General features: G+C 37.5%; 1 protein-coding gene across 5 annotated transcripts in view; it reads right to left on the reverse strand.

The window, feature by feature from the left end:
- Window positions 1-27,327, reverse strand: part of Ddr (discoidin domain-containing receptor 2) — a 496,805-nt gene that overhangs the window by 12,228 nt on the left and 457,250 nt on the right. For all 5 annotated transcript variants that reach the window (XM_090369236.1, XM_090369238.1, XM_090369235.1 and 2 more), the window contains 3 exons: window positions 25,288-25,467; window positions 24,855-25,196; window positions 12,190-12,243 (listed from right to left, as the gene is read on the reverse strand). In XM_090369236.1, the coding sequence (XP_090225362.1) occupies window positions 12,190-12,243; window positions 24,855-25,196; window positions 25,288-25,467 (576 nt within the window). The remainder of the gene's footprint in view (window positions 1-12,189; window positions 12,244-24,854; window positions 25,197-25,287; window positions 25,468-27,327) is intronic.

Genomic DNA, 27,327 nt, shown 5'->3' on the forward strand with positions numbered 1-27,327 from the left:
CGTAAAGAGGTATTACAAAGGGGAATAAAAGGGACGTAAAGAGGTATTGCAAAGAGGTATAAAAGGAACGTAAAGAGGTATTGCAAAGAGGTATGATAGCAGTTTCCATATCAAAAATGTTTCGGCCGAATGCAGCAGACAGTTTGAGCCTTCTGAAGTTAAGAGTTGTCGATATTCTGAACAGACAGATTACAAAAGGTCACAAAGGATAAAGCACACAGTCTGTCAGTAAAAAGTGTATTCAAATTATTCTTCATCTAGATGAGAAAATTATTTAATATTATAAATATTAAATTAAATACCGTGTTGCTTTTTTTAAATAATTTTTCAAATTAAAAATTTACTTCATACAGAAAAATCTTCATTTTACTTGTTTGGGCACTTACCGTTTGGATTTTATTCGGAGTGTGAACATCCACGCATTTTGGCATCTAACATTTTTTGTAATGCATTTCGTTACCCTAAATAGCAATATACTTCTTCCCATAAGGATAGTCTATTTATTCATAGTGTATACCTGAGGCAACGCGTGGTAATTTGCTTCACAATATAAAATGTGTGATGATGCTTTTCACTAATCATACGTTAATCGTAATGTATATGACGTATGGTTAATTTGTGGTCCTCATGTATGCCACAACGTTAATGAGAGTTGCTTTATTTGGATAACATCTCAGAAATAGATGCAGGATACATACCGGAGAGAGAGGTATAGTATATTCTATGGAACTGTACACTGAAATTCATTGTATCTATAATAATAATAATAAAAAACTAAACTATCATTTTGAAATAAATGCATGTCGCCAATGTAAAAAGCCTACAGCATCCGAAGCTGCTAAATGCAGACTTTCTCTGTAACTCTAAATAAGCTATTCACTTTATATATATATATATATATATATATATATATATTTATTTTATTGTTTTGAATGCAGAGAGAGACAGGGAGATGAAGTACAAGGCTGTTCACACCAGTTGATGTCCTGCTGATAAAGCTGTTTCTGGCAAGATCCAGTTTTCATTTCTTCGTTTCAAATGGCCTGGAATTCGTAAAATACATATTTGACCTCCTTGCTTCCAAATGTTTCAGTTTGAACTGTCATAATATTTCCTTTGGTAAAGCATCGGCCGAGAGAGAAGTTAGGCACCAGGCGAGCCTCGTTTGTACCACTTCGATCTGGTTTTTGAAATACATTGTGTACGGATTTCATAACTGAGAGGAGAATTCCTGTTGATGAATTCTCGGTTTAAGAATCTGAATCACAATATTTTAGACATGTTTCCAAAGCTGCAATTACTTCTGAAGGTAATTCGGAGATCCTTATTTTGAGACTTTATTAATAGGATTTTTTTTTTTTTTTTGGTTTTATAATTATGGTTTATACAATGCTTTTTCATAGGCTGACTGTGTTGAAGAATTTCACTGTGAGGTATTTAATGTCCATTAGTTCACAGCATGCAGACCAATTCATATTCCTCGGTGTATACTTAGCTGCTTGCCTATTAGCTTTGCTAAAGGTGAGTCGCCTGTCCAGGTGCTTGGTTATCTCTGCCTAGGGTGCAATAATATCAAAGGCAAGGCTCTGTGAGTTGATTTGAAGATGCTTCTTCCTTTTTGTTCTGGAGTACCTCTGAGACAAATGGAAGTTCAAGATGAGATTCTTCTCGATTATTGAGGAAGATATTCACTCAGAGAGGCTTAATTCCTACATGACGTTTTAGAATTAGAATTAGCATCAGTAGAGGCATATATGCAAGAAAGCAAAGCAAGCTTATGCAGCATCAGCCAAAAAAACAAAAAAAAACCTTTCCACTTCACCCCTCCACTCGTTCGAAATACCTGTCCAGCTGAGCCTTAAATTTATTTAGGCTATCAACTTCCACAACAAGGGATGAAAGTCTGTTCCAGCAACAAACTACCCGCTGGCTAAAAGAAAATTTCCACACATCTATTCTACATCTGTCTTTCCTCAATTTGAATTTATACCCTCTCAGGTGATTATTCTGAGCAAGAGGAAGAATCCCATCGGCATTGAGCATGCTCAAACCATTCAAGACTTTATACACCTCTATCAGATCACCTCGCCAGTGCCTAGTCTCCAGACACTGTAATTTGCAAAACTTAAGCCTTTCTTCGTAAGAGCAACCCTTTGTTCCATTCACTAATCCTGTTGCCCTTCTCTGTACTCGTTCCAGCAGCTCTACATCCTTCTTGAAATGAGGCCTCCAGACCTGTATACAGTACTCAAGGTGTGGCCTGACCATTGCCTTATATAAGAGAATAATCACCTCCGAATCCCTGCTAGAAAAATTCCAGTATATCATTGACAAGACACCATGAGCCACTCTTGCAGCCCATCTGCACTGCTCAGAGAACTTCATATCTGCCTGCACAGTTACCCCCAGGTCCTTTTCATTCTCTACCATTGTCAGTGTAGTACCATAGAGTTGATACGTTGCTCTGGGGTTACTGTTTCCCATATGTAGTACATTACATTTGTCAATGTTAAACTTCATTTGCCACCTCTCAGCTCATCTGCTCAACCTTTCCAGATCCTGTTTCAGCAGCATAACATCAGTAGTGTCCTTAACAACCCTTGTATCGTCTGCAAACTTGGACATTAAGCTTGATATATCATCATCAATGTCATTTATAAATACAGAAAACAACAATGGACCCAACACTGAACCCTGAGGGACTCCACTAATAACATTAGTCCACGATGAGCAGTGTCCTCTGATTACCACTCTCTGTGTTCTCCTCCTCAACCACCCCTTTATCCATAGCAGCAATTTGCCTCCAATGCCACACTGATCCAATTTGTGCAGCAGTCTTCCATGTGCAACAGTATGAAAAGCTTTTCTAAGATCTAAATATAATATATAATATTAAAGTTATTCCCTTCATCCAGTTCTTTTGTGACTGCATCATAGTATCCCATCAAATTGGTCAGGCAAGACTCTCCCTTAACAAAACCATGCTGTGTCCGAGCTATAACTGAAGTCTTGTCTAGATGATCCTGCAGTGCTTCTTTAACCAGTGCTTCCATTAATTTTCCTGGAACAGAAGTTAAACTCACAGGCCTATAATTACTTGTGTCAGCCTTTGATCCTCCTTTGTGAATTGGGGTCCCATTTGCACGTCTCCAGTCTATAGATACGTCCCCTGAGTCCAAAGAAGTTAAAAAGAGAGCTTATCAGTGAGAGAACATTACTAACTGGAGGTTTAAGATCGAGTAGGATCAGCAAGACAGCTTGTTTTGCTCTAGTTGACTGACAGTAAATTCGTTTTATGAAAGACCCGTAGAACGAGATACAATTTTGTTGCAAATCAGGGACGCACCGTCCTTTCTGGAACCTCTGTCTCTCCTGAATACGAAGTAGTTAGGAGAAATAATTTCAGAGTCAGCTGTTCCACTTTCATGCCATGTCTCGTTGATTACGTACGAACAAGTTAAAGTCCTCAGAACACGACGAATTTTTAAAGGTCTGAAAGCTGATAGAAAATACTTTGAAAATTTTTATAACAGCAGACCAGAGATTTCGGTTTTGATTTAGTACTGTTCCACTGAGATGTTTGGATCTGAACGTATTCTATGATTGATGTAATCAAAGTTGGTTTCAATGGTTGCTACATTTGCATTTCACTGGCTATTTCAATGGGTTTTCGAGAATAAGTGTACGGCCTAATGATAATACCGTAGTTCAAAAGTTTGTTGTTGTAATAGGATTTTAGGAGTATCAGCGACTAAGGTTCCGTGCATATTGTCTGTAAATTGCGTGTGTTCTGTGGTCAATTTTCTGTTTTCTGGACGAAAATCCCGAGTTTCCGGGAGAAAAAACCATGCTACCCTCGCCTGACACCGACTAACTCAGCCACGTTGTGAAAAAGGCCTAAGTGCTAAGTTCGAGTCCTGTCGATGATGGGACTTGAACTCAGGTCTTTTCCACCCGGTGTGGAGAGGAAGGCTATCCTACAAACTGTGGTATCCACGAGGACCCCAAAAGTTTGTTTGCAACTTTTCGTTGAAAGTAACAACAAAAATGAACAGTTAGAGAATTTCGTACCCTAACTTACACCAAAACCCATTTCAGCATTTCTATACCTTTCAAGGTGTTAACCGTGAGAAAATATCCCGGTGTTGCGTAGAAATGTTATATTTTTGAGTCAGTTGCTTTCTAATTGAATCACATTTATTTTCATCATTGTAGTGAATTGTTTTCAATTTCTGGACTGTAGAGGGCTTACTGATGTCTAACTGATTCTTTCCGTAGTGATTCTGAGTCTCCTCCGTTGGTTAAATTTAGACTGTTGAGTAACACCAATTAAAAGTGCTGGTTCGGCTGACGATGGTTATGAGCAATTCTTGCTGATTCTTGGGGTATGTCCTGCTGTATTTGGTCTTGGTTATGGTGTCTTCTTGAAGGTCCGAGGATCCCTTTCAAGCTATGTTCCCTGAAATCTGCCATGGAGTGCTGGATATTGATTTTATTTCTCTCAGTAGATTCAGTTTTGACATCTCTTTGTACTGCCACGAGCAAGCAATGTATATAGTTATTCCAATGATCTTGGCACAGGTTGTAGAGTGTCTGCCCAAATGATGACGATGCTCCATACCGCCACCTTCGTGCCAATTGGGTTGCACACGCTGAAACAATTAAATAACATCGTCTGTCGGCCAAGTATGCCCCCACACCCGATCATACAACTAGATGCATATTTGTGACCAAATAGACAAGATTTAGTTGCGCTGATAAAACGCATATTGAAAGATGCTATATGGGAAATCACGGAACAATGAAGTAGCAGTCGAAAGATCAATTAGTGGTAAGAGGGGACCACCTGGTTGGACTGAGCCTTAAGATTAACGACGGCTATCACGGTGTAGATATTGAAGATATGAAATATTGTTAATAAAATCAATCATTAACTGAACCTTGAATGTAGAGATATACCACAAGGATGCACTTCATGTAAAAATCTCATTAATTTTAATTTTTAAATAAAATCTACATTTTACATTTCATTTTAATTTTCCAGAGGAAAACCGCCCGTAAATACTCCCTCTGAAAGAGATCAATCTAACGGTTTCGTGGAATGTGAAATTTAACTCTTAGGGTTCTGAAATTTTATTTTAAAAAAGGAGTAAGAGAGTCAAGGAAATCTTAATTCACTGTCATATGGTAGGCGGAGTAGGAACCATAATAATTTCATCCTATTGCACAGGACACAGCCTACTGAAGAATGGCATTGAAGAGCACAGTACTTCAAACTATATGCAACACACATAACAAAAGCTGATACTCCAATTCGTAACAAAAATTTATTCCAGCAGCCACGCCAGGGCTGTGCGGTATCTGAAATCGCTCAGAGGCACGAAATCAAATGTGTTAGTTGAATTTCTTTCTTGTCATGTAAGATGTCGTAGTTTAGGAAGGATGTGGTATGGCAGCCGCTGCAATTTCCATGACATCACGTTTCGCGTCCGTGTGTACTTGTAGAGGCCGGACTTCCTTCCTGGCTCCACGCAATGCCACCTACTGGAGGAAGACAGGAAACGTTTCCCGTCAAATGGCCTGTGTATCAGTAGTCGAGTTCGCCTGCCAGACGCGACATGGGGTCGTTTGAAGTCAGCACCGTCATTTATTTTGTCGTTGTCGTAGTAGCCATTCATAAGTCAGGACATTACCACAAAGGGAACGTGAAATGGGTGTAGTTTTTGTCCATAATCACCTTTCTTTCCCTGAGTGTGTTTCCACTCTCCAGTTACCTCCTTCTAACTCTGCGTGTTTATCTATTCCTCCAAAGGTTTCCAGCAAACTTCAAACTAGAATGCTCATGGATTTCTAGTACCTCCTTCTCACACATTACCATACACCATCTCGCTCGCTGTCTTTCTTTCTCTTTTTTCCATCTTTCTTGTGTAGCTCACTCTTAACTCTAAACGTTATTGGCCAATTAATAAATGGCCAACAATCTTATTTGGGAATGAATGGCCATTAGGTTTATTAAACAATGACCATTTGGTCATTAAGTTTATTAATGATGTATTTATGTGGGCCCTGTATTTTTAGAGACTCTTTTCTAATGTTTTCCGTATGCAGAGGCTTGCAGAATATTTTAATATGAATAGGAAGGGGGATTTTTATGTGTGTGGGTTTCTTATTGAGGGCAGCTCCTGAACGTTAGTTAAACTGTACATAAGACAGGGGACAAAAAGGAGCAACAGAGTAAAGGAAAACTGTAATTTAATATTATTAATTCAGTGGAAATTTAATATGCATTTTATTCTCTTCCTCCATCATTCTAGACTGAAATTTGAAATGGTTTATTTATTAATTCGTGCAACACATATAATGAAACATGTATATACAGATATATAAGAACGAACAAGTGTACTTTATATCCATCCACTGACATTTTGTTTCTAAGGTGATGGATAAAAAATAAAACGCATAATAAAATCATTAATAAAGTTGAATGCAAAGACATGCAAATCACATCCATCATACCACATGCAATTACAATGAGAATCAAACAGCAGGAAATGTCACATGAACAAGAAAAGCAACTAGCCAATGCATCTCAGTCAAGAAGAACCTAAATTGGTAAGGAAAATTTCCACTTAGCATTTTAAACGTGACCAAGTATAACTAACGTTCAAATAATATAATAAAAACAGAATAGCGACTCATATTTAGAAATAAAAATCACTGGGGCTATAATGACAATTACTAGTTATTATTATTATAATATTAACATTATACTCGTATATTAAATTAATACAGATTGATTGACGTGGGGGATTTAGGCCATATTTTTCATATGTCTGTAAATTTGATGATTCTGCAGTGGATTTGCTGTTTGCTGGACGAAAAACCCGAGTTTCCAGGAGAAAAAATCATGCTCCTCTGTCCTGAGACCGACTAACTCAGCCAGTTTGTGAAAAAAACTCACAAAAATTCCCCGCGTCATTGACCGGATTCCGAACTTAGGTCTTTTCCAACCCAATGGGGAAAATATGGCGATTCTACTAACTATGCTACGTACGAGGGCATTAATACAGAGTATATATAATTATATTAATCGAATACAATTAATTCACGTAATAACAAGCCCTCGTGAATTGTACAGTTGGTAGAATCGCCGCTCTCCCTATACCGAATGGAAAAGACCTGAGTTCGAGTTCAGTCGATGACGTGAGGAATTTTTATGGGCCTTTTTCACAACGTGACTGAGTTAGTAGATCTCAGGAGAGAGTAGCATGGTTTTTACCTCCCAGAAACTCTGATTTTTGATCCAGAAAAATAGAAAATCGACCACAGAACACACTCAATTTAGAGGCAGTATATACAGAGCAATACGGCCTTAGTTGCTGATGCTCCTAAAACCCTACTATAACAAAGACAACAGAATAATAATCGATCAGAAGGAAGTATCACATACAAGCATTAATTGACGTATTTAATGCATATACGGGTTGGTCCAGAAATAAGAAAACTATTTTAAATAACTGTTGATGTAAATATGTGTAAGTTATTTGAAAATTAATTTATAATTTTTTTATTGTTTTAGAATAATTTTAAATAGGAAAAGCACCACGAGTCTTACAATGAAGGAGAGGATTGAAATTGCACAGAGACATGCAAAGTATGAAAATAAAACAAAGTTTTTTAGATATAAACCATCCACAATAAAAACCATAAAGCAAACTGTAAAGAAGTTTGATGAAGTGGGAATAGTGCACAACTATCAAAACCTGGTCGACTTTGTATCTTAAAAATATCTGCCAATTTTAACCGTAAGAGAGGATATAGAAAGAAGTTCTAAAAAATCTCGAATTCTTAGACGAAATGTTCCCAGGTTGATGGATTGGAAGACGAGGTTCCATTGAATGGCCACTACACTCCACAGATTTAACACCCTGCGATTACTCTTTGAGGGGATGGGATTTTTAAAGGATAAAGTATTTAGTAATAAGCAGAGTCTCTGCTGGAGCTTCAGCAGTTAATATTTAAAGAATTTGAGATCATTTCTGAGAAATTTACTTTGCTGTGTGCTCCAAAGACTGCAATTTTATAAAGACTGAAATGGCGGTCATGCTCAATAGATGTTGTTATTTCTTTTTAAGTTTATGTATAAGCTTTTTATTGTGGTAACATTACTTAAAATGTAAATTTAAAATAGCTTTGTTATTTAGAGTCAAATGTTTCCTTTCTTATGGACTGCTCCCCTGTATTAGTCAGGCCACACCACAGAACACATCATATTAGTACAACACAGTATGCAACAAAATAATAGTATTAATAACAACATAAAGAACTACATTCCACAAACTTAGAATATTCCTGAAAATGCTTGAAATTCATGATCCGGCAGTATATTTTAACGTAAAATACTGGAATGGTTAAATATTATGTGAATATGCAAATAAAACAAACCATTTAAGCAGTTTATTTGTCTTTCTGAAATTGTAAACAAAACGAAAAATATTTAACTCCAGAAAAATAAAAATTGCAAATCATTTTCAAAGAGAGAAATACACCCAGTCTCGCAATGGGTTAACTGTACCCATTGTCTGTGACACTCAGCTTAGCCAAGTTCTACAATAGATACAACCGTAGATCTACAGCTTTGCCATAAAATGCATTGGAGATAACGATTGTAGACGGTTATCAAGTTCAGATCTGGAGCATGAGTAAAAAGTTCTAAAACGCAAATTGGAAATGGTAATTTTCTTGGGCAGAAACCAGAATTCATTTTTATTTTTTAGTTTAGAAGTTCATATTTGTTATCATTTCTGAATAACAGTAAAATATGCAAACTAATTCTTTTTGAAATTGCGAGGAACAGGAGTCAATTCCGAGAGAAAAAAAAAAAGTAACGAGATCCGTGAGAACTGAAGTAAATTGAGAAATATTCTTTCTGCAGAAGTGGTGGAATCAAATCAGTAGTAGAAGCAAGAGAGGCTTCAAGCTAAAAGTAGAAGTTAACAACGTCTTAGTAGCAAATGATATTTAAATAGTCTTGTATGCAGGGGTAAACTTTAACTTATGGCAAGTTCATGAAGGGTCAGTATCGTAAATCCTGGTGACAGTTTCTGAAAAAAATATATATACTTTTGACTCCCAGACCTGTGACACTGTTTCTTCGCTGTTCCAGAGAAAGAAAATTTCAAATTACAACCACCTTTTCAAAAAGCCCCAAAATACAATAAATAGTATAATTACACTCTCCATATTTATCAATGCTGATTAGTGAGAAGCAGTCTTCCATTGTAGAGGTTTACAAAAGGTACAATTTTCCACTTAATTTTAAAAATTAAGAAAGGATTGGCCTGTTTTATCTTTCACGAGGTATTACTGTTTTTCGGAGATTGTGCAAAGTTTAGGTTAAATACATTTATTGCATTTAATCTACAAAGCGTTTAATCCTTCAAAAATGCATCAGATTGGGCAAACAAGCCAGGCTTCCACAGATCTGGGCTGTAAAAGGGAGGGGGGGGGAGATTAATTGCCCAAATATCCACATTTGTGAATTTTAGCCCGTGCAACCCGAGCTTTTTTTATGGGTGCAGTGTCATGGAAAAGAAAAATCCAATGGCTCAACTTCCTTCGTCTTTTTTCTCAAACTGCAACTTTCAACTCTGACATAAATGTGGCATCATATTCCTTCTGTTATGTTATTGTGATTTTTGGCGCAGTTAACAACAATCCATTTGTGTCCCAGAATATTGAGGCCAACATTTTTCTAGCTGATGGCTGGGTTTAAAAGTTTTCCGGAGCTCGATATCCCTTGGGCCTCCACCGCATGTTTTCTAATTTGGATTCCGGATTATAAAAATAGGTTGCCAAGTTTCATCATCAGTCACCAAAAGTTAGAAAAATCTATCCGGATTAGAAAAAAAATAATTTTAAATTCTTTTCTAATGACTCCACCCACTGATGTTTGTCACATTGTCATGTGACAAACATCAGAGGGCGGAGTTACCAACAAACGTCTTGCACAAACGTTGAACATTCCCAAATGTTCGTATATTACTGTTAAAATGCTGCCAGGGGAAAATATGTTAAGTACTTTTTCAAGTTCAGACAGTTTAATTCTTCTGTTTCCTAAATTTCTTCTTCAACAATGGCAATTGTTTTAGAAATGAATGTTTCAGATGGTCGACCAGACTGCTGATCATCTTCAACCAACTCCGTCCTCTTTTGAAGTCTGCCCACCAACTTGCAACAGTAGCACAACTTGGTGATACTTCCCCAAACACCGTGGTCATTCTTTCATGGACTTCTTTAGCATTTCTGCCCTCTTTTGTCAAAATTGTGATTAATGAACAATAGATTTGTTAGATATTAATTCTTCTTTCACTTCCACCTACCAACATAAAAATTTTAATTTTAGAAACTGCATAAGACATTGACATACAATTTTTTTCATTTTATTTTAAAAGAAATTAAGCTATCCAAATAGCATGCTCTATAATTTTAATGCATTTTATATATAACCATTTCTTCGAACCATTTGAGCACCCCTCGTATAAAAATTTACACGTGGACATGAAACAAAATGACCACAGAACAACTGCACAGAGGTGTCCTTGACATACTTTCTATTTAATACAATGCGATCGTTAATAATAATAGGAATCTTTTAACCCCTGCCCTGCTTTAAGTAGAACAAGAGTGGAAAGAATGCAGACAAATTAACTTGCTTGCATTCTTTCTACTGCCCTCAACATCAGAGAACTGTGTAGAGTGTATTGCCCTAATAGTGTCAAATATGCTTATGTCGCAAAGTTAACTGGTTGGTTGTTGTTGTAAGGTTTTAAGCACATCAGCAACTTAGGCCATATTGCTCCTAAGTCGTTGCGTGTCCTGCCACAGAGAACACAACGAAAGGAAAACATATAAATAAATAAATATTGGTAATAACGGCTAGAGTGTGCGCGCGCATAACCATAAGTGTATTGTGTGTGTCCACGGTATGATTTGGATGTTGTGCCGGATGAAAAACGAGAAATAACTCAAAGGAGATTCCAACACCATAAATCGGCTAGCTACGGAGGACTTTAGAAATTTCTCCAGTAGCTGAAAAGAATCGAACCCAGGCATTCCAAGGAGTGGCAGACGATTGTGTATCGTGCGGACTATGCTGCCACGGAACGCCTTACCATGAAGCGGACTACAGCGTCTTTTGACGAAAGAGCCTCATAAAAATCAACGTTTTGCAAAACAACATCTCCACTGCAGTTTCAACAAAATCGCTCACGAGGTTCTGGAGAAAGAGAGAGTACATGGCATTTCATCAGGATGGCTTTCATGGAAAAGTTGCATAAATCCATTATCATAAAAGGCAGCGGCATTATAATAGTGCTGTACTCGCAGAAATGGGCATTCTTCTGATGAGTTCCGGTGGACGCTGTTTCAATTCGATGAAAGAAATTTGTCTGGTGACATTCCGTAGACTGCAGCATCCCGATTGAGATTTATTTTGGTTACAGAAGTGTGATGATGTGGGGTTGTTTTTGTTTTTTTCATGGTATTTCGTTGGCCCAGTAATTTCTGTGGATGGTACAATGAATAGATTGTCCTATCGTGATATTCTACACAATTGTGCAGTTTCTGAGCTGAAGAAATTTCAGGGTGAAGGGCCATACACGTTTCAACACAATGATGGCCTTGTCTGAAGAGAGAGAACAACTTGCTACTACAGAAAAGACTGACTGAGAACACCGATCAAAACCTGAATGAACATCTCTGGAACGAAGTCGAGAACAGCGTACAAAAGGGACTATGGAGGAAATCTTCCCAAACTACGTTAAAAGATTTCCAATCTGAGGAATGACACGATATTTCCACTTCAACTTTCCGTAAAATTTTGCAAAGTTTGCTACGAAGGTCATCTGCTGCGTTAAAGGATAAAAGTAGATTGACACCACATTAAAACTGCTTTTATATACCGATATGAATACCTATGGTGTCCCAATACTTTTTATAGCATAGTGCATAAAAGAAAAATAAAACTGAACTAAAACAATCCATTGATGGTGAAATTAAAAAAAGATGGAAATGAAAAATCCGATGTTCCATTAAAGAAATGAGTCGATAGATGTATTTGCAAAGTAAAATCTGATCTTTACTTGTCAACAAAAAAACTCTTAAGTCTATTAAAATAAATCTACTTACCGACAGATGGCACTGCAGGCGGTTCTTCTTCAGTAAAATTCCCTTGAGCAGCAACTGCCAATAGATAAAAAAAAAAGGAAACCTGTATACGTTTCCCTATTGCTAGCTCACACCATAATGGTCTGCACTCAGAATATTATAAAAAAATACTCCATATTTTTATCTACAGAAAAAATGTTCTTCCTTAACTCAGCACATAATTACCATGACAGGAGCAGACTCAGATATATCTTAAAGACTCTATTACTTTGTCCGAAAACCAAAAAATAAAATAAAAAATATAGGCGAACAAAAGAAAACGTTTAACGACTTCAGTCGTTTGCCGAGGACTTGACATTATCCATGCATCATTACAACGCTAATGCCCCACAATGTAGTCGCGAGCTTTCTCATGGTCCCTACCGCTTCTTAATGTTGTTATTGTCTTGGACGGTCTCCAGCGTAAACATTGGCGCTGGTGGCAAAACGGAACTGGTTTCTTGTACAAGTCGCTGATGTGGGAGAAGAAATGTAAATGGTGACTGAATCTTGAGTAGTCTGTCAGATTCTTGCAACACCTCCAGGCACAAGGAGAACAATGACATACGATATACTCCACTTTATCGGACAGCTATGACAATCAATGGAATATATCAAGAGGCATCAACGTTTCGGAGATGCTTGTGTTAGCCTTTTTCAAGTGAAAATTTTATGTGGTGGTGTTTGATTGCTCATTAAACAGTTCAAGATATAGTATTTTATGCTGCAAAATCAAACAGAACAATATATGGGGTTCCTCTTAGACCTTAAAAGACCAAACATAATGATTCTACCATCGTTGTAAACATGAATGAAATCAGTTTTCGTAATATTCTCTCAATATCTCCTGGGATTTTTGCATGGAAACGTTCAAATAGAACACAAAACCGATGGGAGAAGACACGAGATCGTTCAGAAGAGTAGTAAGTAGATCCCAATCAACCCTCATCGAATACTCTTAGCCAAGAGTTCAGGGGGTGCGATACCCATCATCAGACCGTAATGGTCTGATGATGGGTATCGATAAAATACCTGAAACGTTACCTTAATGTATTGCCTGTGTTAGATTTTATGTATAAGTATTTAAGCATTTATGTATGTGTGTTAACTGAGTTCGAATCCATCAATGATGGGAGGAATTTTTATGGGTCTATTTCACAGTGTGGCTGAGTTAGTCGGTCTCAGGCGAGAGTAGCATGGTTTTTCCTCTCGGAAACTCGGGTTGTTCGTCCAGCAAACAGAAAATCGACCTCAGAACATGCTCAATTTAGAGACAATATACACGGAACAACATGGCCTTAGTCACTGATGCTCCTAAAACCCAACAACAACCAACCAAGTTGTGTGTTAATATTTCGTTTCCTAGCGACTGATGGGGTGAATTTTTAACCAACATAATGTATTATATCACTGCACTGGCAACAGTAATACGAATATGTTTAATTGATCAGAATTAAACCGCTGATTCCAGCACACTGTAAAGCTAATCAAAAATAATTTCCTTTTGTTCAATTCTCTCCCATTCGAGACTGAAGTTACAGAATAAGTGGCAGTAGAGTGAACGGAGTCCATAAAGACATTTTGGCTCTTTCTGCATGTCGGCGTGAGTCAGCAATGCAGAACTCTTACCTAATTTTACAAAGAAGAAATGCGTTCTTTAAATCTACTTGCTTGATCTCCTAAATTCGGACAAATAAAAACATCTAAGCGAAAAAGTATTTGAAAAGCAATTTTATTTGAAATTTCCACTAAAAAAACAGTGTTGTGGAAAGAGTTTTGTTTTACCAAAGCAATTTAGCATCGTCCGAAATATCAGCGAAGAGGAAGAATTTGCCTGGTAAAAAGAATGAGCATTTTCTCCGCTCCCCCAGATACAACGCAAACAAAGATTTATTAGATAAAACCAAAATTCCAACCATCCGAGCTTGAACGTCTGGATGTTGGAGACAAAACACGCCCGTAACTGGAGGCGACGTGTCGTGCTCTCGGCCTCTTTATACTACAATACAGCGCACGACCTGAACCAAGTAATCGACAATTTCACTAAACATGGCAGTCCTGGAGTGGATTCAAAATATGACGACAATGTTTATTGCAGAGTTTGTCAGAGGAAACGAAGCATTTCATTATCTTTCGCTCTCTCTTTCTCTATTATTTGCATATTCTGTGTTCCTTACTTCTCTACCTCCTCCTCCTTCCCTGAAACTATCGATCTGCTAGATTTTATCTTTCTTTCTATCTATGCAACTGAATATAAAAATCTCTCCATCCGATTTTCTAACTATCCTATTGCTCTTTCTGCCAAACTATCAAAATCTTATCTATAATGCCACCAAGAAACACGAAATTTGCAATTAGATGGTTAAACGAGTATTTCAGACAGTTGCAATTCCCATATATCTCTACAGCACTTCGAAACAGAGAAGAAGAAGCATCCTCTATCAGCCACCAAAAATCCATAAAAATTGAGTACCATTTTTAAAGGAAAATGCGTAGCAGAATCTTTCATGATTTCTAGTATCAAAATGGGAGGCGGAGTTAGCTAAAGATTTACTCAACAGTACATCATTTTTGTACAATGTGTGTATTTTACAATCACTTCTCCTGTCTTTCTGGATAAAAAAAAACGACACATGCCTCGCTCGAAACTAACTAACTCAGCCACGGTGTAGAAAGTTCCTCCCGTTCATGAAATGGTAATGATAAAAGAACCCTTTCATTGGAGACAAATAGTATTAAAATTTCATTCTATATTTCTGATGAAGCAAAATCCTTCCAAGCCACGTATGTACAACTTTGTCTTCCAAATTGACAGCCCTCATGGGTAGCACAGTTGGTAGGATCACCATCTTCTCCACACTGGTGGAAAACATCTGAGTTCGAATCCTGCCGATGAGGGGAAGAATTTTTATGGGCTTTTTCACAACGTGGCCGAGTTAGTCGGTCTCAGGCGAGGTAGTATGGTTCTTTTCTCTACTAAACTGATTTTTTATCCAGCAAGTAGAAAATCGACCTCAGAACACACACAGTTTACAGAAAATATACAAGCATCAATATAGTCAGTCGCTGATGCTCCTTAAACCCTACAACAACAACCCAAATTGATTATTTCTGCTGTCTATACAAGAAGACATCGTTGAGTTACTTTCTTCAGTTTTTTGTTTATTTATCTCAAAGTCAGTTTCTAACTACATAATACTACAAGTTCAGAGTTGTCAGTGACACAATAAAAGAAAAACAATTTCTCTGTTGACATCGTTCCGAAACTGATTGTTATTTTAAACGACTTGCCCAAATATTCCAAAGAACATTTAAGTGGAAAACTGCTTCCCCGAATTAGAATTCGTATTAAAACTTTAAAACTCAATTCGATGCTGGCGTGCGAGTAATAAGTTGTTGACAAAAATGGAGATTTGATGTTTGGCTTGGAAAGAAAGTTATTTAAAGTGGTGACGCAACAGAAAAGCAATAATTACATGTCACCAGGGGCTTTCTATTCGTCGGAGTATTAAGGCCACGACAGGTTCACTTGTCGAGCGGTAACATGCAACCAGCATTTACATCATAAAAGTTCCCGCTAAGGGTCCAGTGCAACCAATAATTCTGGCTGTCTGGAGAGATTTCAGTGCAACAAAGAAAATTACATAGTTAAGATGGAGAAACGTGCTTACGCTAAGAAATTATCTCTCTCTTGCTCCTCAACGGTGCTGGACATAATTTGTTCCGCGCTAAGACAGGTAGTTTCCTTGGCGTTCCAAATTACTTCAAAGAGGGGGTTCGGTACACTCCAGTTAGGACGTTAATTAAGCGTTCTGTGTGGTACGTTTGAAACTTTTTTTCGTTATTTCCACTGGGGGATGGTTAGAGATATTTCTGGAAATAATTTTCTAAACTTTGAAATGATTCTGGAAAACGTTAGGAGCTTGGGTGGGGAAGAAAATGAAGTCCCTTTATGATCCAACAGAAAGTAGACATTAGTCAGAGTGTATACATTACTCAGGGCTGTTCTTAATGCGAAACACAAGCATTCAGATACTGTACATAGTTTTAATTCTTCTACACTACTTTAACAAAATATTCGGAATTTTCACAATTTTATTGATTCTGTCGGATATCTTACGATTAACAGTTTAGTTTCGCAACACTGAACTTTAAATTGGTTCATGTCCATCCTCATTTTTCTGTATCGCAACAATAACCGTGCTAATTTACGATCCAGTTCGATCACTCCGTGACTTTCCATTTATCTCTCTAATTATCTATTCAGAACTCTGAATAGCTCCTTCTATTATTCTGACAGAAAGATTTTTCTTAAGATAAATAATTTAAAGTCGTGGATCTCTAAAGAAGTGAATCTTATCTATGCGGTTTCCTGTCGCAGTCACCAAATTTAACACAAACTACGATTTTTATTGTTGTTTCGAATAGAAAACACCTACACAGAGACACATAATTCAATATATTAGAAGGGCCAGAGACAGAAGGAGAGATAGAGAAAATTAATTGAATCAGTAGCCGAAGGATACGTTATAAAACTAAGTTTTCTCTGCGATAACAGCTTGATGACGTTAATGGCTCTAATTTCCTTGAGACTTTGCGAAGAGGTTGTATTAATTTATATTTATGCAGAAACTGCGTATAGTTGAGTTAGAGTAGGTGGTCAGGGCAGAACATGAAAGAGAAGTTAAGCAAGACTTGTTAAGTGAAAGGAAAACGATTACTTTGGAATAATATAATTAAATACCTCTTCTCGGGAAGTCTAAAAGCAGCAATTAGCATTTAATTTCCTTAAGGAGAACTTCAAGAATAAGTCATCTTTGCAAATGAAACAGTACAGTAAGTTCATTAATTTCACAGAGCGCCCAAAATTGCTAAACAGCTAAATTTTGCTCAGTAACTGTCAGCTGTCATTCACTGCGGGAAAATTGAGAAACACTACAGTTTATCACAATAAACATGGAAACGATTATAGTAAATGTGGCTAATTCGAATTTTTTCACATAGCAACTCTAGCATAACTTTCATTGTTTATAACAGCAATTGTGGCCTAACTTTCATTGTTTACTACAGCAACTGTGGCTTAACTTTCATTGTTTACTAAGCAACTGTGGCCTAACTTTCATTGTTTACAACAGCAACTGTGGCCTAACTTTCATTGTTTACAACAGCAACTATGGCCTAACTTTCATTGTTTACAACAGCAACTATGGCCTAATTTAAGTTACAATGGACAACCATAGTCTAACTTCTATTTTTCATTGTGAATGAATAAATCTGGCCTAAACTGCAATAATTAGACAAAATTAACAACTTTTGTTGTTAATTTTGTCTAATTATTAAAGATTTTGTTTCGGTTTTATCACCACAGTACTCTTTGATGCAATAGTTTCTAGTAAGCCTTTATTTCCCAGCAAGGCGCACATTTTAAGTCAAACCAATGCAGTTTATGTCTAAAATATTCCTTTTTTTAATAGAACAGATCTAATTCACGGGTAGTTTAATAAACTCTTGGGATCCAATTTAGTCCACGCCATATGCACACATGCAATGGCCATCATTTGTTTCCTTTGTCAAATTTTTAAATTACATAAAAGGAACTGAAATCGTAGATGATTTAAAATACTCACAAATCAAATAATAAACAGCCGATAAAAGAGTGTAATTTAAACGATTAAGAATTTTCCTAAATCCTATTATCCTTCCCTTACAATAATTGATAAATAGCTCCAATAAACAAAACACCATCACCGACACAATAGTACCGATCTACTGTACAATCTAATTACAAGTTTCTAAAAACATCGCTATGCTTAATAAAGCACGCATAATAGAAGGCTCTTCTTGGTAAATTAAAACTAAATATATTTTGCTCACAAACAAATCCTGCCACTGAAACATGATTTGGTTTTCGACTGCAGCGCCTCCCTTTGTTGATGTTTTGACAGCGTGACAAAAGTGGGTTGAAATATAACATCCGGAGTCGGAGGATCTGCGAGGCGGAAAATGTATATCACATAGCAGAAATCTGACCATTAATTCCTGTGTCATCCGCCAGTGTCGACAAAGAAAACAATTATAACCGTACGATCATAAATAGTTTTCTATTTACCAATGGGGTTAGGAAGGACTTTTTTTTTGTTTCCTGGTGTTACAAATAATATCGAAATGATCGCTGATCCGAAATTACCATTAAGAAACAATCGTTGTCTTCTGACAAATGGTTTCTGAATGAGGTTAAGAAAAACTAGTTTTTTTCTCCTTAGAAACAAACTGCATAGGGTGATAAAGAAAGAACATTGTTCAGCTGTTAGATCTCCAAGAAAGACAATATAAATAGTTGAAGGAACACGCGGCCCATATGGCTGACTCAAGAGGGAAAAAAGAAAGAAAGTTGGTATGGAATATGGCGTATTGTTGACACAAGTGGCAATCATGAAACTTCTTTTTGTAAATTGTTAATTCTACCAATAAAAAGAAAAATAATTAAAATCTGTTGAATGATTTAGAGATCACATATACTTAGGGACTGTCACAATTGAGGGTTATTTTTGTACATCTCACTATACATCTGTGAGAACGAGGGGTCCTTATGTTCCTTAGTTACGTTGACAAAATTTAATAGAGAGCACTTTCATTAAAATTCGAAGCCATAGATTAATTTTGACTGAAATCAGTGAAGCGTTGAACTTCGAACCCGCACGTTAACCCTCCCACTACCAATCCCCATTAAACAACAAAAAAGCGGATTATCAACTATAGCAGTTAAGGTTCTCTCAAGTTGAAGAAATGAAGCGTTCTTTTTAGTTCTATTATTTCCAAGAGTATGAACTTGGAGCAATTGTTTATCATTACCCCTCACAAATTGTTCTAATCCAAGGGTGCATGGATTAAAATTCTCAGAAGCATCCTCGGAATTAAAACATTGGACTGAAAGCGCAGTAGCTGGATCAGGAGGCATGCACTAGTTAAAGACATGGTTTTGGGTGAACCACATTGCTTGAATATCTAAGAGAAGATGGGATAAGTCACTATGTGGAATCATGCTTTTCAAAACGAAAACCGATGGAGGTAAATACAGAAACCAGATGATTAAAAGTTCACAGCTGATTGCATGGGTAAGGATACTTTAGGAAGGAAAAATATGAAAGTCAGCTGGAGTAATCATCATCCAGAGATGGACCAAAGGAGGTTACAGATGATGGATGATAATTTTAAAACTAATAAGCTTTTTGTAATAATCGTTTTATACCTTATCAGGGAAAAGACAATTTTTATTAATTAGATAAATACTGATCTCTATTCGTTGCAGATTCCATATAATCATGGTCATTGTATTTTTGACTTATTCATATTTATTTTCAAACTTGAATGATTCTAGATTTATTTTCCTTTTTTGAAAGAAATTGGTATGCACTTAATTAGGGAAAAAAAAACAATCAATAGAAAAAGTACTGAAATTGGATATAAACTTTAATCCAAGAAGTTCGAACTTTCAAACTGATTAAACCTAGCACTGTCAGCACTCAAGGCAATAGTGAACGGTATTAGCTCGTATACGTACCAAAGACAAATTCGAATTTTAGCCTTTCGTGCAAACTTAAAATTCAAAATGCATTCTGCCTTCCTAAAATGGTCTCACTGTATTAAAAAAACAATTCCAAGAAGGCGAACGCCTGTAGCATGAAGCCATGAACGATTTTCGTCTAGTTTATAGCTTAGTAGGGAAGGTCGAAGTACCTTTCTTTCTCAAAGGCAACGCGAAACGCGATATAGTGACTTAGATTATTAGAAAATTTTGTCCAACCAAGATGATACTTGGGAATGTGTGAGTGACGGTAATGAGATCATTGTGAAGCCCTGAAACATCTTCTTGCATACGATATTACTCGGAAAAGTCGTAAAATAAAGCATTAAAAATCTTACATGAATATATTTCTCATAAATGGAAGTAAACGGCACTTATAAGAAACTTTGTCCGAAAATTTCCTTCAATAACAGACACAAAAACCGCAAATTAACATCCGACTAACCCCTTTGCGCACCCCCTTTGGTAAAGTTAGAATTGCTCTTCCTCACGTACCAATAATAAAACAGAGAAGCCATTCAGTTGGGTTACTGACCATACACAAACGTTGCCTGTTTCCAAAAGGTGGCGCTGTCCACCGTATCGACCACTCAGCTACAGGGAAGAAGTACAAACCGGGAGGGTGTGTAGGGAACTAAAGACAGATTTCTGTCGGAAGAATTGCCTAATACAATAAAATTAGACCCCTGAAGGCTATTTTACGATTTCTTCCCATGCAGACCATAGATGCACACATACTTTGAATGGCCTCCACATTGAGCACGTCGCCCATAATTCGGCGAATACATAGCTGGCGATAAGAGAATTCCGTGCTTCTGATGTTATCTCCGTAGCTCACGTGCGCCGGACGTAACCGGATGGATGCATATTAAAATTATGAATGCACCGTTATGGAGAAATGTTCGGCATACTTATGAGCTTCTTATCCCATTTTGGGCTTCATCGGCTCCCGGTCCCGTTAGCTAACTGAATCACACACTGGCATCCTCTTTAAGGAGCAATACGATGAAGTAGTTTTATCTCTGCGTACGCGCACATGCACAAGATAGTTCTATGTACACCACGTAGGCACTTACGCATCCACACATCTCGACTTCAAGTTATTCGTGTAATAATAGCAGCTTCCAGTAGTGTTTTTCCAAAACTGAAAGTGTCAAAAATCATAAGAAATCAAGTTATCCAGAAACCGCTAGACCTCCTCCTGCTAATATATAAAATATATGCAAATACTGAGAAGGAAATGCTATATATAGAATCACACACTGCTGGTGGTGTTCTTCAAGTGAAGCAGTGAAAATGTGTATATATTATTTTACGTTGCAAAATATTTTACAGAATAAACGTAGGTGTGGGCATCTTTATGACACTGCCCATGTGAAAATTTTACCTATCAGATCTTTTTTTTTTTTTTCAAAAGCATCGCAACCGCATACAGAAAATAATCAAAAATAAATCTGCTCAGAGCTCCTAAATAAAGGTACGTTTAAGGGCAAGTTTATACTTTTACTAAATTAGCCGATAGAGGGTGAAGGGGTGTATGGTTCTCCAAGTTTTCGTGAAAGTAAGTACAATAAATGTCCTATAACTTTTGAAGTATAATTTATTGCCGTATTACAGACAATAAATCCAAAGTTATTGCCAGCTCTATAAGTGGATGGTATCCGGGGAGGCTATAATAAGTAGTTGTAACCTGAACAGATGAAAATCTGAAGGAGTCCTTGAGAAGGTGAAATCCTTTATTCTGAAGTCACGTAATAACGACCATAGCATCACGAAGCCATTAAGACATCCCAAGGGATGCACTAAATGCAGCAGCATAACGTATTTCAGGTAAGTTGCACACAGCTTCGCTAATTGATTAACACCAAAGAGTTTATTTCAAAACTGCTTAGATCTGACAGCAAAGATTGGAAGGTTGCTTACTGCCTAATACATTTATATTTGGAAGGTTAATGACTGTCCAATACATTTCCTAACAGTACCAAGTGCAATGTATCTTGAGAAAAATATCCTAAAAGGCCAATAAGGAAATGAGACTATTCAGTTTCAAAGAGTAAAAGCAAGGAGAATTAGGAATTAGTCTCGCCATCAATAGAAAATAAGGATGGATGTATTAATACATTCAATACTTGCAATATTGTATACTGTGTATAACCAAAACAAGAATAGGCACTTTCAGTAAAATTTCGAAAGCCATCAATTGTCGAATTGCTTCCCAGAAAGTTTTGGATATGGCTGACTGGACCCTCCCCTCCCCCGCATTCGCCAGTTCTTATTCCCTTTGACTACTTTATGTAGGATTTCAGAAGGATTGTGTCTACTGCAACAATTCAGTTAGCTCCGACGAGTGGCTAATGAAATTTCTGTGAAACTAAACCACACCATCACGTTCAGCGAGAGTGTTTGGTTTCAGAGCAATGACTTCATTTTCCAATGTTCAGTACGCAGATATATACTGAGTGCATGGAGGAAATTCAAGAAAACTTTCCTAATTTGACAATTTCCAAACTTTCCCAACTTGACAGTCTTCTAAGATTGTCAAAATTTCAAACATTTGTAGAGCAATCGCAAGCCAACCATTTAAGATGATACGATTCTTCACAAGAAGATCCACGGAAAAATACCCAACAAACTGTACTGCTCTATGGATACCCGAAAAGTCTGTTTGGCGCATTCTTCAGCGATAGTGATCACTGATTCCAACAACTTCAATTACTCTTAAAGTTAACGACTCTGTTAATAGCAACCCTGTCATCTTTCCCAATGTGCTATTTCTGCGAGTTGGATTAATGTTTAGTGATAAGATCATCAATTTTCTTGTTGGTTTGTTTGTTATTTGGAGCATTAGCAACTAAGGCCATATTGCTCCGGGGATATGCGGTGGTCATTCCCTGATCTTTCCGCATCCTCCGTATTTGGTGGCCACGGGCTCGAACCCCGGTCTAATCAAGAAGCGTGTGCTACGACGCACTGCTGCTCCTGCCTACGCCTATCAACTTGCACAACTTTCACGAGAGGAAAGAAGAAAATTTGCATTTAATGTTAAGGATCTATCAAGAGCGAGTCTCTATTAACATCTGGTGCAGTATTTTTTTGTATTCAGTTAATCATATCAAATGTTCTGTCAAGGCAGAACATGTGCAACAGGCAGAACTGTCTGGCCGACCAAGCTAACAGACACTTCTTGGATGATATTTTGCGGGCTGCTTTTAAAATGTTCCTCACCTGAAAAGATGTAACATATGTTTCGTACATAATGGCGAGGGCTCACCTCGCTGCAGCCTATCCATTCGAATGGATAGATCGGGAAGGCTTTGTTGCTTGGCGAGCAACCTCCTGCATATGGGATTATTTAACGAGAGTGCATTATGAAACGGAGTTCCACGCATCGAATATAATGTGACTGTGAAATGATCGGCACCATTGCAGGAATGTTGAGTTTAGATCACTAATTTGACAAGCACATCACTAGGTCTTTGTACTTTAACGCAGACCTCGACTGTACTCAATTGGTCAACAAGGTACGTTGATACAAATTGTTAAAGATTATTATGTTTGTATTCCTTATTGAAAGTTTAATGTAATTACCCGATATAAAGCGTTTTGAACATAATATATTATATGATTTTTTTGGGCTGCACAAGTCCCAAATTTTTGCACATATTTTTGAAACTGTCTATACAGCATATTGAAAATGTTTTATGTAACAAAAACCTCCATAAAATTCTGCTACTTCTTCACAAAAGTGCAATGCCTTTTTGTGAAGTCTTTGTAGAATGGATTATTTCTTACTTCGTACAGAACTGAAACTTCCTTATTCACATCTCCAGAAATAGAAATTTGGCGTAAGGAAAGTAAAAGTATAGAAATAGATGGCAAACAAGAACACCAAGATATCATTAAGGACTTTGTGCAGCTATTAGATAGATTGACAACAATTCAAAGCCGTGTTCCATAAACCCATTACAGTAAGATATATGAAAAAATACTCCACTGCCATGGTAAAATATCTATTTGGTAGGTTGTAAATCACCAAGCACTCCATTCCAAAGAATTCAATTGCCATCGTTTCCGTGTGCTTCACCTTTTACTACAAGTTTGGAACGTACGTATTTTACGATAGGCAAACTCAAGTAGTCACATATCCTAATAAAGATGTAAAACTGTCTTAAATTATGGGGGAAAGAAATGGTTGTACTTGTCTGAGAGACATGGCACATGCCTTTTTCCTGCTTCAAACTGCGACCATCAAAAGCTACGTAATCTTGTGTTGTGCCATTACCTCTACCAACTTTCTCTCTACTTGTGAGCATTTGTGAAGAACGTGCCAGGTGCCATGTTTTTATACGAGTTGCTATGGTTCCGGCGCTTCAAAATCCACTAATACAGTCAATAACAAAATAGGGTGGAAGTGGGGGGAAAAAGAAAGGTAAACTCCCGTCAGAACTACGTACCTGGATAACGAAGTAAGCGAAAAATACAAACTTGATTTCGTACATCACGACAGAAATGAGAACCGTAATACTCTCAGTACCGATCAATATCGCTAGAGGAAAGTTCCGTAGTATGCCAAACGGTATTTGTACAGGTTCATTCGCTATATCTGTAACTGCATTACCTACCGTCTGAGTGCGAAAGAAGCAAAAAAACGTTTGACAGTAATTGATGCTCTCATTTCACTCTAAACCACCAACCTGAAATTGTTTAATGGCTAAAAGTCAGCTGGATCTTCTCCAATCAACAGGGGGCCAAAAGCAATAAGCAAGTAGCTTGGCACTGCTTAGTTCGGATGTTTTCTTCGACCAAAGAATTTCGAATTAACACAGTAGTAGGATATAAATTCATCAATAGATGGCACTGTTTGCAATATTAGTAGTGGTAATATATAAATTTACCGGTAGATGGCAGCATTACCAATAGTATATATATTTACCGGTAGATGGCAGCATTACCAATAGTATATATATTTACCGGTAGATGTCAGTTTAAAATTAACCAACATAATGTTATCAACATTTGCATTAAAGTATTCTACTGATTGTGCTTTAAAAATCCAACTCACCTGAACTAAAAGACACCTCACTGATCAGCATCCATCTAGAAGCAAAGGTTAACTCCACCTTCACGAATCTTCCTACGCGATGATGGAGATAAATGGTGACATTCCTAGCTTTTTCAAAGAACAAATCTGGCATGTAGGAGAAGCGTATCGGCTCCGTGTTGTAATATTTGCCTCCGATGCTGAACCAGATTTTAGCAGACGCGAACACTTGGACATCTTTGGAGTGCATGTTGTTGCAGTAGAAATACACAGCCGTGAAATTGCGGACAGTATCAAAGGTGAACACTATTTCCACGGGTCTAGAATACGTCGTATCGTTCTTCCAACCAACCCATTCGTAACCTAATAAAATAACAGGAATAAAATCAACAAATCAAAGTGGCACGTTAAAAATAATTTAATATACAGAGAGAGAGAAAAAAAAATTATTAACCTTTTCCTAAACCGGATACATTCTGCCTGTAATTATCATCTCCTTTTTGACCATCTGTTAGCTGACCAAGACCTACATGTAGATAGCTATCGTCTTTAATACCATCGTATGTGACGTCAGAGAGATCAATATCTAACCCACGCCTTTCACCCTGAGGCATAGCATATGAAAGAATACCATCTGCAAAAAAAATGGAGAAAAATGTTTTAATGTATCTCGACAGATGGCGCTACAAGATTTTTCTAAAATTTGCACGATGGCCCAAATACATTTTTTATCCTCCCTAAGTAATGGTTAATTTAATTACATGTGTAAACTGCGCGTGTATTTGTGGGGAGGAATTGAAAGAGGGTCAAACGCGAATGAAATGAATTCTTCTACCCACGTATCTCCACCTGCCTTTCTTGTATCAGACGATGGCGTCACTGCTACAAATATTCATGACATCAACGCAAGTTCATCCTTGAAGTCTCAAGTAGGGGAAGATAAAAGAATTGGGTAGTTCTGGTGCACTCGTATCCCTGCTATGCATGGAATCTTCAAGTCCTATCTGATGATTCTGTGCTCGTACATTCAGCGGGATGCCTCCTGTACGCTAGGATGAATATTGTATAGCTCACGGTAGACGTCTGCAGAGAGAGTTTACGTGTCTAGAACGCGATATGAAACTTGGATTATTGTAAGAAGCAGCCTGCGAACAACACAATAAAGTCCACAAGTTCTTGACTGATGTCTATACTTTCCGCTGGTGCAGTGTCAGAAACATATAATCTTGCCACAACAAAAACCGGCAGGCATTCCGACGGGTTTGATTATTCACATGGTGAGAATGTTTCCAGATGACTGGGGATGTTTTATTTCGTTTCGCGCTCAGAAATGACGTTGGGAGTCATTACATTCCTTCTTCGGCGGGGTATTAATGAAGGTCAGCAGGCAGCGTAGGAGTCTTTCCCCCGCCCCATCCCCCGAATCCTAAATATGTTAGCTGTACGTCTACACCTGTTTCCAGCCAAGTAACTCACACGACTCGAGGAAAAACTTGGGAAACGTTGTATTCCCAACCCCTCTCCAAGTGTGTATGTGTGTGCGCGCGCGAGAGAGAGAGCCTGGAAGTACATTGGAGCTGTATGGAGAAGATTAATATACAGGGGATGGATCTCCTGTGTATGGAGAATGTGGTAGTCGCTGGGCGTGAGTTGCACAATTGGATACACTTCTGAACTGCTTCCGTGAAGGGGGGTTGCCGTTTTATTCAATACGTTTGTGCACGCGATGCCTAGACAGCGTAGAAACTCGTCTGGGTAAGATAGAAGCAGCATTTCTCGAGATTCATGTCTTATGTCACGCAATCGTCCATTCCAAGGAATGTCGGTTTGAGGACATGACGTATGGAAGGCCGCGAATGGATAACCCAACGTCTTAGTTGCTAGGTAATACAAAGCAAATAAACAAGATAAAAATAGGGGGCGTCGCAGGCGGTTTCCTCTTAGTAATAAATCACACTCACAATCTCTGAAACTTCGCTCTTTTGGGCACAGAAACACAATTGGATGTACTCACGCATTTCAGGAATTTCCAAGTTATGGACGTAATTAAGGCTGGGAGGAAAATCTTTTAAAAATTACATCCGAGAAGCGCCGCGGCTTTAGAAATGAAATGAAACTGACTTACTTAAATAAATTCTCCCAATTCCTTTATTCAAATTATTCTCATTTAGGTGTTATCAGGTCGTTCCCATGGCGACGCATCTTTCATTTACTTTATCTTTTATTCTCAACCTTTCAATTTTTGTCTCTTGAAGTGTGGTGATAAAACAATATCCACTTTTAACAGCGTGACATTCGTAAATTTCCAGGCATTTGTTTTGAAAACGTTAGTCTCGACCACTTATCACGAATATTATTTATTAGTACTGTTCCGAGATTAATATTTCATTGAATTCGGAATATAATAGAAATTTATGATTTCATTAATCAAATCCTCGTTTCATTACCAGCCCCAAATGAAATGTCAAAGACAGACTGCAACATAATTTTAAAT

This window comes from Mastigoproctus giganteus, chromosome 3 (genome assembly GCF_048544385.1).
Source record: "Mastigoproctus giganteus isolate SK-2022 chromosome 3, ASM4854438v1, whole genome shotgun sequence".
NCBI lineage: Eukaryota > Metazoa > Arthropoda > Arachnida > Uropygi > Thelyphonidae > Mastigoproctus > Mastigoproctus giganteus.